At 44.2% G+C, this 12,278-nt stretch overlaps 2 protein-coding genes across 3 annotated transcripts in view; one reads left to right on the forward strand and one right to left on the reverse strand.

Annotated features, from left to right (window-relative positions):
- Rnf212b (ring finger protein 212B) overlaps positions 1–1,922 on the forward strand; it is a 40,040-nt gene extending 38,118 nt beyond the window's left edge. Inside the window, exon 15 of the mRNA XM_021202936.2 lies at positions 1,587–1,922. Within this exon, the coding sequence (XP_021058595.1) occupies positions 1,587–1,649 (63 nt within the window). The 3' untranslated portion in view covers positions 1,650–1,922. The remainder of the gene's footprint in view (positions 1–1,586) is intronic.
- A 1,341-nt stretch (positions 1,923–3,263) lies between these two features.
- On the reverse strand, positions 3,264–11,633 carry Homez (homeobox and leucine zipper encoding). 2 transcript variants are annotated; one of them, XM_029541303.1, is made up of 3 exons: positions 11,473–11,535; positions 4,513–6,036; positions 3,264–3,492 (listed from the first exon to the last, which is right to left on the reverse strand). In XM_029541303.1, exons 2-3 carry the CDS (start codon positions 6,002–6,004, stop codon positions 3,440–3,442), a joined length of 1,545 nt encoding a protein of 514 aa, XP_029397163.1. In that variant the 5' UTR covers positions 6,005–6,036; positions 11,473–11,535; the 3' UTR covers positions 3,264–3,439. The 2 variants fall into 2 exon arrangements, with proteins under 2 accessions (XP_029397163.1, XP_021059353.1); XM_021203694.2 differs by having other exon boundaries at positions 3,348–6,036; positions 11,473–11,633.
- Between the last annotated feature and the right edge of the window lie 645 nt (positions 11,634–12,278).

Below are 12,278 nucleotides of genomic sequence, written 5' to 3' on the forward strand. Positions count from 1 at the left end.
AAAAAAAAAAAAAAAAACAAAAAACTGCCTGAAAAATGAAAAAGTAGCCAGGTATGGTATAGACTACCTATAATCCCAGGGTTTCCTAAGATGAAGTTGGAGAATCACATGTTTGAATCCATCCTGAGTTATACAGCAAGTTCTAGACCAGGCTGGCTAGTGACCTTGTCTCAGGTAAAAGATTAGACAAACCAAGTCCATATAGGAATATAGGTCAACAGTAAGTATGCTTGCCTGGCATCCACCAGACCCTAGGTGATATCAATCCCTAAAACTAAAACAAGAGAATAAAAAGAAATTAAGATTCAAACTAAAACAAGAGAATCAAAAGAAATTAAGATTTAATAATGAAACTTCTTGTATATAAATTTAAAACAATTTTAAGTTAAAAAAGAAAAGTCTAAGAATGTGCTTAGCTGGTCAGGTGCATGCCCAACATGTGCTAAGCCCTGGGTTCAATCCCTACATTTCATAAACCTAGGTACTTGCACTAGAAGAGAGGACTAGAAGTTCAAAGGCACCCTTGCTTACATGTCAGGTTCAAGGCCACGTCTTAATAGAGAAGAGAGGAAGGGAAGTGTTTTGTTGCTGCTGCTGCTGTTTGTTTTGTAATGAGATCTGACGCTCTCTTCTGGTATGTCTGAAGTCAGTGACAGTGTACTCAAACATATGAAATAAATAATAAATAATTCTAAAAACAAAAAACAGTAGTTCCTAGCCTTCCTACTGCTGTAGCCCTTTAATATAGTTCCTCATGTGTGGTGACCCCAACCATAGAATTATTTTGTTACTATGTAACTGTAACTCTGCTATTGTTATGAATCATATAAATATCTGATATGCAGGATAGCTGATATGTGACCCTTGTGAAAGGGTCATTTGACCTGAAAGGGGTGGAGACCAACAGGTTAATAAGAACCACTTTTAAAACAAAACCTACTGGGACTGGAGGGGTGACTCAGCAGTTAAGAATATTGGCTGCTCTTCCAGTGGACCTGGGTTCCATTCCTGCACCCACCTGGTGGATCACAACCCTCTGTAACTCCAGTCCCCAGGGATCTCCAGAGTCGTCTTCTGAGCACAGAAATAATTCAACAAACATCCATAAATATAAAAATTTAAAAATAAAACATTATAAAGTTAAAAAGTTACTGAAAAGTGCCATATCACCAGAGGTGTAAGATCTTTGCCTCCCTCGTAATTGTCTTTTGATACAATAGTCAAATGTTCCAAATCTTCCAAAGTTTCTCAAATATTTTACAACAGCATCATCATAAAGCACTGAAGCATACAGTTTCTTAAGTGACAACAAAGCCCTCATCATACAGGATGCATCAGATTTTAATTGGGGAAACAGAAGCAGGCAGATCTCTGTGAATTCAAGGCCAGCCTGGTCTACATAGCCAGCAGCGATAATGAGACCCTGTCTCAAACAAAATCTCTTTTAGTTTGGAAGTTAGTCATCATACAATGAGGAAAAACCATGGAGAAGCAATAGCAGTTGATTTTGTTCCATAAAACTTTATTGGTGGGACACCTTTAGTAGTCTGTGTTGTCATAACATGCAAATCTGTTCTCTGCTGCAGACATTCTACCAACAGAGGCAGATGGGACTAGCCAGGAAAGACGGATGGAACATTTCCAGATAGAAATTCCTCTTCCAGGTCTGCTCTGTACATAATGCTCAAGGTTGGACTGTAGTGTCCAGTTCTATTAGGGGATATGGGCATTTGCTGTTTCCTGGTTTCAGTCTGCAGCTTGTTTTCTTGAACTTTATCTTACATGTTTCTCTTGAACTTTATCTTACATGTCTTTCCAAAACATTTAAAATAAAAATTAAAAACAAAACTGTGTGTGTTGTATGAGGGTATACTACTTGCATATGGGTGCCTGTGATGCAGGTGCCCTCAGAGAGCAGAAGAGGGTGTGTGATCCCCAGGGTATAGGCAGCGTGTGAGCTGACTCACATGGGTGCTGGGGTGCCCGGTCTGGGCCTTCTGGAAGAGCACAGTGCATACTAAACTGCTCTCCAGCCACCTCTCCAGCCCCCTGGATTTGTTTATTTTGTGTAAGTACTTGGGGGGGGGGGTCTGAGGACTTGTAAGAGTCAGTTCTTTCCAACAAAGTTGTTCCTGGGGAGACAACTCAACAGTGGCAAGTGCCTTTACTCTGTAAGCCATCTCGGTGGCTATCTTACCCAGGGCTTCAGGAAGATCACCATCTCCCTGATATGTGCCACCTTTCATTTCCTAGTTTGAAACTAAGGTTGCAAAAATCCTTAGCCTCATGCTTTGGCATAGGAAGACTAGATAATATATTTATTCTGGTTCATTTCTAAATTTCACTGCTTAGCTCTGGACGTTGCTATTCTGTGGCCAATGTTAATAAACAACTGTTCTCTGCCCTAATGTATTATACTTTTAACCTGTTGTTCTACACCCAGCTGCTATGAAATATTTTGATTTTCCTTTATCCAAACAATAGGTAGAATACATTGGCAGCTTTGATTTTGCTGTTTTATTAACAGGTAGATCTTCACCTTAGTAAGGTATATAGACTAATAAAGAGGAAAAAATCATTAATATACCCTGTTATGGCTACTGCCACTCTTGCTAAAACAGTTTCTAGAATGGTGGGATGAGCAAGTGGAGTTACAACCTGTTGTCACTGCTGGAGGACCAATAAATCTTGTCATCTGACGGCTGGAAACCATGTGTGTGTCAATAGATGCTGAATTACTGTCTTCTAGTTTTCTATTTTTATTTACTGCAGTGTGTCCTGACTCTTTAAAATATATATATATACTAAACCAGAAATAATTTTAAAGTGATGCTGGGCTTGAAACTAGGGTGTCACACATGCTAGGTAAGAGGTCTACCACTGAGCTACATGCCAGCATTAAATCGCTAGACTCAGGCTAGGAACAGATATAGCCCAGTTGGCAGAGTACCCGCCTACCATACATAAAGGCCTGGTTTGATCCCCAGTACTGCATAAACTGGGCATGATGGCACATACTTCTACTCAGCATTTAGGAGATGGAAACAGGAAGATCAGAACAACAACGGCCATGGCTTCACAGTCAGTTCAAGCATTTAAAAAAAATGAAGATGGGGCTGGAGAGATGGCTCAGCAGTTAAGAAGACCACTGCTCTTCCAGAGGTCCTAAGTGCAATTTCCATCAACCACATGGTGGCTCACAACCATCTGTAGTGGGATCTTATGCCCACTTCTGGTGTGTCTGAAGACAGCAACAGTGTACTCACATACCTAAAGAAAAGTGGATGGATAGATAGACAGAGATAAATCTTGAAACATAGGAGTGGCAAAGTGGAGAAGAGAAACAATTTTATTTTTGGCCTTTTTTTATTACTAAGCAATTTGGGTCCTGCACTCTATTTTCAGATGACTAACCAATTGTTACCAGTGATTCCCAGTTCTAGAACATCATTGAGTTAGAAGACCATGGTCCTTCTGTCCACAAGACAGATCCTATAAAGAGGGAAACATCTTTTGTTAGATACAAACTGAAACACTAGTAAAATAGGAAAAAATAATTAAAAAACCAACCTAACAATCTATATCAATCTGGGCAGAAAGTAGTGCCAGGTTTGAAAATCCAAACCTGTAACTATCCCACCGCCCTTTTCCTCTGACACACTGTTATGTTTCAAAACAGAGTCTCACATAGTCCAGGTTGGCCTTTAACTTCATATGTAGTCAAGGCTGACCTTGAACTCCTTGATCTTCCTGCCTCTACCTGCCAAGTATAATAGTCACAGTCACTATGCCTGGCTCATCCCCACCTCCAATAAATACACAGGCTAATAGTCACACTCTGATTATTAAAAAGTTTCACAAACTCTGTATGTAAAGATTTACCCTGAGACAATAGTAAGCAAAGAGGGGATTTCATAGAAATAAAATGGTAGAGAGCAGATTGGTCCCAGTGTCAAAAACAAGAACAGTCTGCTGTGAATTAGTGACAAATCGAGTAAGACATCATCAGGGGCCTGAGGATGTGTCTGTTACAAAGCCAAGACCCTGCAAACACTAGCTGCAGTGTGCCTGAACATGTGCTCAGAAAGTCAGGCACAAGGAGTTTCTGACAGATACTGGGGTGCACTGGGATCAATTGGATCACAATACTTCTCTCCATTCAGGTTCCCTGTAGATGTGGGGCTGAGACATGACACAAGAGCAAAGCAAGAGCTCTTTTCAGCCAGTATCTGCCCAGATCCCAAACTCTCTCTACACAGAGGCTGGAGAATTGGATTTATGGTGATCCAATACTTCAGCTTATCCTGGTCACCCTCTCCAGTTTACTGCAGATTACCCGCTTTGCCTACTCAAGAACATGAAACTTTTTACAAGAGCAATTTCAAAAAGGTTTGAACAGTCACTAATAGACTCCTCTTTGCCTCAGCCTCCCTCAGTCCCATATGATTACATCATCACCATCATAATCATCATCATCTTCCTCCTCCTCCTCCTCCTCCTCTTCTTCCTCACCATCTTCTGGCAGTTCTTCATCAATCTCCTCCTCCTCTTCTTCTTCATCTAGACAAACTACCACTTCTGCTGGCTTAGGCAATCGAGAGTCAAACCAGTCCAACACTTGCTGAGTGCTTAGTCTTGATGCCTGACTCAGTTTAAGGACATCAGCTTCCTGCAGCCGCTGGTGGGCTGCCCAGTACTTCTCCAAAGGTCGTATATCTGGTGGGGGCGGTGGGGCTGGTAGAGGTGGTGTCTTGGCCCATTCTTTCAAGGAACTAGTTGATGGTGTAGGAATGGCTGGATCCTGAAAACTAGGGGTACCAAGTACTGCATTGTCCCGAAACCATTTCAGCTGTCCATGCTTCAAGGCATATCGTGTGTCACCAAACCACTGAATGATCTCTGGGCGAGGTAAACCAGTGATCTGCTCTAATTTATGGTAATCTTCTCGTCGTGCCCATTGGCACTGTAGGAAAAAGGACTTGAGGATGGCCAGCTGTTCTTTGGTTTTCCGCTTAGTCTTTCGCTGGTGTTGCATATCTGGGGAAAGGTATTCTGTGGGGCCAGCCAGATTTGGTTCGGAGTTATTCCGTAGCCTTTGGGGCCAGAGTGGTTCTACTTGTGGAGACAGTGCCTTCTCACTAGGTGAGAATGACTGTGAGATATAACCCAAAGGCTGGAGGGGCTTAGGGGTGGCAGTGGTTCCATTAGCCAATACCTGGAAAGAGGGAGAAGAGGTAGAGGAAGATGGAGGTGTCCCGCTAGGTTCGGATTCCTCCTTACAACTATTATCAAGTAATGAGATCAATGCGGGCTTATCTGGTTGATGGACAGCTGTTGAGTGATTCCAGGAAGCAGTCTTTCCACCACATGACTGGTCAGGACCCCTGCCTGCCTGCTCCTTAGAGAGGCCGCTGATCTGAAGATCCTGACAATCTGATTGGTGGGGGAACGTTCTGCTGCCCATTATCAGAGGCTCCTTAACTTTCTGATGATTCAGTGGCAGCTGTGATACCTGAGAGGGCTCCTCAGGCTCTGCCTTCAATCCTTTCATTTTAATGGGCTCACTAGGCGCCAGAGGACTCAGCCCAAGAGCAACCTGCTCCGGAGGGAGCACTGGAGGCTTCTCCTGTGGGGGCCTCACTGACTGATGTGTGAAAGAGAGGAGAGACTTGAAAAGGAGTTGATCTCGGTGGTACACCACTCTGGCGCGAGTCTCTTCTATTTCTTCAGATGACCAGCTGATGCCGCAGCGGAGACGTTGGGCCATGAACCAGGTCTTTACCTTCTCCATCTGCAGCCCATGCCGCAGGCAGAGGAGAGCGATGTCTGCCAGGCTTGGATAGGGGAAGTAGCTGAAGGCTTGAAGCAGGTGCTCATTTCCATCCAGCTCACGGGTTTGGATGGCTTGAGTCCACACAAGCTGTAGCTCCTCGGAGACTGGCGGGAGACAGACGAGCCCTGCGTCCGAGCTGCTGAGACTGCTGGCATCTTTATTAGGACTCATGTTGGGCCCTGGTTTATGCCCTTCAGAGACAGCTGGAAGGAAAGAAACCATTCCATCATCATTTAATCTTTGCCAAACTGCTGAAACCAAACAATTTCTATTTCTATTTGTTGTACTGCTCCTAAAATGCCTAAATCATTTCAAAATTTTCACAATCTTGTCAAGTTAGCAGAACTTGCTATAATTTCTGTATTCTTTGTATTAAACACAAGGTCCATACATAGAAGCTTCGATAAAAATGACCCTAAGCCACATGACAAAAATCCGTCTTTAGGGGCTAAGGAAAAAGTTATCCTCCCATAACCTTTACTGTTCCACCTTCAGTTTTGCTTCTGACAGCTATCACTCAACTCTCACTTTAAATTCATGGAACAATACTCAGACTGTACGTAACCACAAAACCAGCACCTCATGCTAAAATCTCAGAATTCAGTGCTTAACTCTTTAGTGCCTAACAATCTTGGATTACTTCCGGAACGCGGAGACAGGGAACTAGCCCATCAAGTCAGGCACAGGAGGACAAACCCAGTCCCAGCACTTGAGAGACAGTCAGTAGGGCCAGGGGTTCAAGGACAGCCTGAACTACCTAAAACTGTCTCAAAACGCACAAACAGCAAGCAACAACAAATACAGGGAGAGGTACTGTGCCCAGCCCTAAAAAATGCCCACCCCGTTTTTGTGCTGACAGGGGTACTGGGAACAGGAAACTATTCATAGTACATTAAAGCCCTAAACTCTAGAGGGACTTTCTTTCCCATCCCAGAAGGAAACCTTGGTATCAAAGAACCGTATTCCCCTTGGGCTAGATCCTGTGGAGAGGGCAGTTTTCTCCCTCACATCAGCTTAGTAAAGGTTAGTCCCCTCCCTGAGTCTTTGTTGCCTCTCACAGCTCAGTCTAAGGAGCCCAGAGATGACCCCTTCCCCATTAATAGCCTATTCCACAAAGGGCAAAAGGGCTCCTGCTCTTATCTCTTCAGTCCAGCTTTCTCAAAACCAGCTGGATAGATTCATTAAACAGGACCGCTAGCTCCCAGGGTTGTGGGAAGGGGACCTATTCATTCCTCAATGCCTGGTAAAATCTGTTCTCTGAATATTCTTTAACTTTTTTTTTTTAGTATTTTTTTTCTTTTTTAGTTCATTTATTTTATTTATATGAGTATACTGTTGCTTTCTTTAGACACACCAGAAGAGGGTATCAGATCCCATTACAGATGGTTGTGAGCCACCGTGTGGTTGCTGGGAACTGAAGTACCTCTGGAAGAGCAGTGGGTGCTCTTAACCGCTGAGCCATCTCCACCCCATTCGGTAACACTGTAATTCCGCTCCCTCCTCAGGTATTAGAGATACTTTATCACATCACATTCTATTCTTGGAGGAATCCCATTGATGTTTATATTACTTCTTGTCTCTCCAGGATAGGATAGGATTCTTACCTAAATGCTACTGACAAATTTCAAATCCACAAAGACAGTGTATTCTGTGTTCACGTCTTTAGAGACCTTCTCCAGCTTAGGCAAGTGCTCCAAAAGGTGGGGGCTTAGGGGCTTTATTTTACTCTATAAAAGTATTTTTAGATTTTATTTTGTAACTTTTTTTAAATATTTATTTATTTATTATATGTAAGTACACTGTAGCTGTCTTCAGACACTCCAAGAGGGCGCCAGATCTTGTTACGGATGGTTGTGAGCCACCATGTGGTTGCTGGGAATTGAACTCAGGACCTTCAGAAGAGCAGTCAGTGCTCTTAACTGCTGAGCCAACTCTTCAGCCCCATATTTTGTAATTTTTATCTGCATGTATATATCTACCATGTGTGTGCTTGGTGCCCTCAAAGATCAGAAGAGGGCATCAGAACTCCTGGAAGTGGACTTACAGTTGATTGAGAGCTGCCATGTTGGTGAGGGAATCGAACCCAGGTCCTCTGCAAGAGCAGCAAGTGCTCCGAAGCACTGAGCCAGCCCCCTAGAGGTTTGAGGATTACAAAACTGAACATTCATCCTGGTGTTTGCTTGCCACAGCTACTGACAATCAAATCTAACAGGCCAGAAGCCATGCAGATCCTAGAAGCATTACACTTGAAGGGCACTTTACCGGTGAGGAGTCAGCTTATGAATTCTAAGCCCCTGCCACTTAGCATCCAGCTCTGGGTAAGTCACTGAAACCCTAATGATTCTTCGCACCATTTCCTTCCTCTGTAAAGAATGCTGTGCTTACAGAACAGTTGCATGTTGTCATCAGGCATCTGTTGTGTGCTAGGCATTATAAAGTAAGAAACAGCGGCTTTGGGAGATGGAGGTTTGATCTACAGCAGACTTGAGGTTAAGTGCAGCCTCCTTGATTTCTAGAAAACTATTTGTCCTTAGCCAAGTTATTTTACCTAGGGCTTAGTTTCTTATCAAAGAAAGAGGTACCCTTACCTGGGAAGCCTAAACTGGGCAGGAGTCAGTCTTCTGGCGGGCAAGCCATTTAACAACAAGCTACATACAGCTCCAGCCCCATGATTTTATATTCTGTATTTTGAGGTTTTGAAACAACTTCAGAATGTATTCTGATGCTTTAAAAAAATATATAAGGGTTGGAGAGATACTCAGCGCTTAAGAGTACCTGGCTGCTCTTCCAGAGGACACAGGTTCAGTTCTAACATCAACAAGGTGGCTGTAACTCCAGTTCCAGGACACCTGATGCCCTCTTCTGGCCTCTGTGAGCATTGCATGCATGTGCTGAACAGACATAAGTGCAACAAAATATCCATACGTATAATAAAATGGAAAAAGAAAAAAGAAAAATAGGGCTATAGACATGTCTCAGAGACATAAATGTCTCCCAAGTGCTGAGATTGAAGGCGTGTGCCACTATACCCAGCTAGAATCAAGACTTCTTCACCTTTTAGCTGGTAATTCTCTGGAAGAATCCGTCTTTCAGTTAGGAGCACACTACAACCAGGATGGCTTCATAAGAATGACAAGTAGGGGCCAGCCACAATGGCACAATGTAAAGAGACTGTCTCAAAAACAAGAGTGACAAGGAGGCAAGACCAGTGTTCTTAACAGTCAGTTTCTTGTGCCTCCATTTTGGTCCGGATAGAGAAAGAATCAAAACGGGAGGGCTTCTACCTGGGCAGAGATGGTAGTGGTAAAGGCTATTATGAATAATCACAACTGCATCCTTATTACAGATGCCAGACATATTATTCTGCATAGTCATTAATTTAAAAAATACACTTGTGACACTCTTCTCTCCCTCTGATTTCTAACATCCTCAGACAGACAGAGAGGCCAAGCAGCCGCAACGTGAAAGCCAGATGTTGTCCATTCTATGATGGGGAAAAGGGACTTTGGAATGTTCAGTTGAACATAGGCTTGTACTAAAACACAAGACAAAACAGAAAACTGGATACGATCCTGCTCAATTCCTAAGCCTTTATTCAAAGAAGACCTGAAATACTGCCTCAGGTATGTCTGGCTAGTATGCTGAGTGTTAAGGGCCTAAGGACTTTTGTGATGTTTAACTTACGTGCTTCTAAACTTTTTAGATCAACTTCTTTGAGAATCAGATAAAAATCATAGAGCTTTGGGCTGGAGAGATGGCTCAGCACAGGTTCAGTTCCAAGCACCCCTATCAGGTGACTTAAAGCCACCTGTAACTCCAGTTTCAGGGGATCCAAAGCCCTCTGGTTTCCATGGGCTTGATTGTACATAGTAAACACAAACGTAGACACACACACATCAATCTTTTTTTTTTTTAAGAGTCTGACTTTCCAAAATGTGTAACTTAAAAATGTATGCCCAATACACGTCACACTTGCACTCACACACACCACTGCCCAGAGGTCAGCTTCAGATCTGTTTTATAAATCTTCCTAACTTAATGAAGGCAGTGCGATAGCTGACTTAAAAGTGAACAAGCAACTTAATGTAAATGAATAGAAAGAGTGGGAGACTAGAATCATGGCTGTCTAGTGGGGACAGGGTACCAGATGGGATGGGAAAAGTGCTAAAGGGTTCAAGTGACCCACTAGATTACATGATCAATATCCAGTGTCCTGGATACTCAAGCTTAGCTAGTGTCTAGTGCAACACACTGGCTTTATTCAGTTGTCATGCTTGAGACAGTGTGCTTCTCCAACTGTTTATGCCCCCACACAATTGCCCATTTCTGGGTCATATCTGGATGTCTGTATAACATAATTAAAACATCATGTAAACCTATGAAAATATGGAAACTAAGACATCTCAGCATGCTGAGGCAGGAGGATCACAAATTTGAGGCCAGCATGAGCAAAACTGTGTAAACACAAAAATTAAATGCTTTGGAGAGACTAATTCAAGAATATGTATTAAAACCCTGCCCAGTTAGGAGTGGGTAAGGCGACTGTGGAAGAGTTAAGTGAGTGTGTTCCAGCTCAGATAGCTTCCGAAAGTCCAATCTCACTTCACTTTAAAGAAAGCCAAACTGGAAATAACAGGATCAAAGTGAGAAGCTCTCTCCTGGAGTGGCATACTAGAATTACCTGAGAAACTTAAAAGGCCACCTTCCTCCCCATTCTATTCTGATTAATGAACTGGGACACAGGCATTCATAGTTTTAAAAAGTTCTCAGGGTGCAATTAATAATAAAAAGACGAGTTAAACAATACACTAGAGACTGGTAATATTTACTTTCAATTGTAAGGTTTAGGATAATTCATGTATCTTAGTTTTTTGATTTCTGGCTTTTGCAACTACTGCTGTCTACCTATCCTAATACTATAAATGTATTTGAGACACATAACTAAGTTCATAATATGCATCGATCTAGGCCTACACTTATTTTTCAGACAAGTCTCAAGCTTGAGTTTTCTTCCAGCTGACAAGTCTCAGATAGAGTCGCAACACCAGGAACCTGTGAGTACTTTTCGTTTTCCGTTTGGCGGGGCACGAGAGTTGGGGGCCAGTTTTTTGTGGGTTTTTTTTTTAAAACCTTTCATTCCCAAATGGCAATGCTCCCTAGAAGTGAGGTCTAGTTATATATGCCTGTTGAGGTCGCCAGGAGGTAGTCATGGGGACAGGGGAAGCCCGGGAGGCAGTCTGAAGGGCCCGGAACTGGGTCAGAGAACAAAAAGTTTGAGCACTTGGGGCGGTAAGCTCCAGGAGGCAGGTGAATCTGCATCCTCGCAGAGGGCGTCCGGAACCAACCTTTCCCATCCCCCTACACACACACACACACACACATATATACACACACACACACACATACACACACACACACACACACACACACACACACACACACACACACACACTCCTTAGCCTCCCCCAGTTACAACAACACAGATTCGAAAGTCCAGGGGAGGAAAGAGAGATAGNTACAACAACACAGATTCGAAAGTCCAGGGGAGGAAAGAGAGATAGAACCCGACGACTTCCAACGGAGGATTCTCCTCCCACCACGAGGATGGGGCGGGGGGGGGGGGGGGGTCGGTCACTCACCACGGCGCGGACCCGGGCGGCGGTTCCCAGCCTCGCACTGCGGGCCGGGGCGGGAAGGGGGAAGAGGACAGGGGATCCAAGAGGGCGAGGGGCTGCGGCACGCCCGACTCCTGGCACCACGCGAAGCCCTGGACCGCCGCTGCCCACCACCCCTGGACCGAGGCGCTCCGCCCCTACCAGTGCAGCTTGGAGGCGGAGGCGGAGCCGAGGTCGGGATTGGTGGGCGGGCATCAGCACAACGTACCGGGTCGGCCATTGGCTGCGTGGGTCCCAGCAGAGGTCCGCGATTGGCTGCGGAGACCCGGTCAGTATAGGCGCGTGGGGCTGGGACCATGTCTTCCTGGACACGGCGTCTGCAGTGGACCTCTGCACCCTGTGGTCCTTCCAGAGTTCTTTACTGAACTTGCCCCTGGTCCCGCAGGAAGCCCCTCGGAAGACCTTTTAAAACATCTACCACCAGTCAAACTGGAGCCCAAGCGCCACCAGCAGCGGCAGCCGTGACGAAACGTTTAAAGCCACCGAGAATGTGCACAAGAAGGATCAAATGTTTAGCCCCCAGAAAGACGAGCATCTTAAGTACCCAGGACTTCGGCCACTTTTGTGGTCAATGTGGCGAAAGTATTCTCAATGACGAAATACTCTAGGTTTCGCTGTTAGGTGTTAGGGTGTAGTAAGATGTGCTGTTCACTAAATCATACTTTCCATACTTAAGGGTACGAAGTTCTCAACCAAATTTAGAATATTTAGGATTTCCCATCGTACTTGGAAACAGCACTACTGAAGTGACTTGTGTTGTTGACATTTGA

The sequence above is a fragment of the Mus pahari genome, chromosome 8 (assembly GCF_900095145.1).
Source record: "Mus pahari chromosome 8, PAHARI_EIJ_v1.1, whole genome shotgun sequence".
Taxonomy (NCBI): Eukaryota; Metazoa; Chordata; class Mammalia; order Rodentia; family Muridae; genus Mus; species Mus pahari.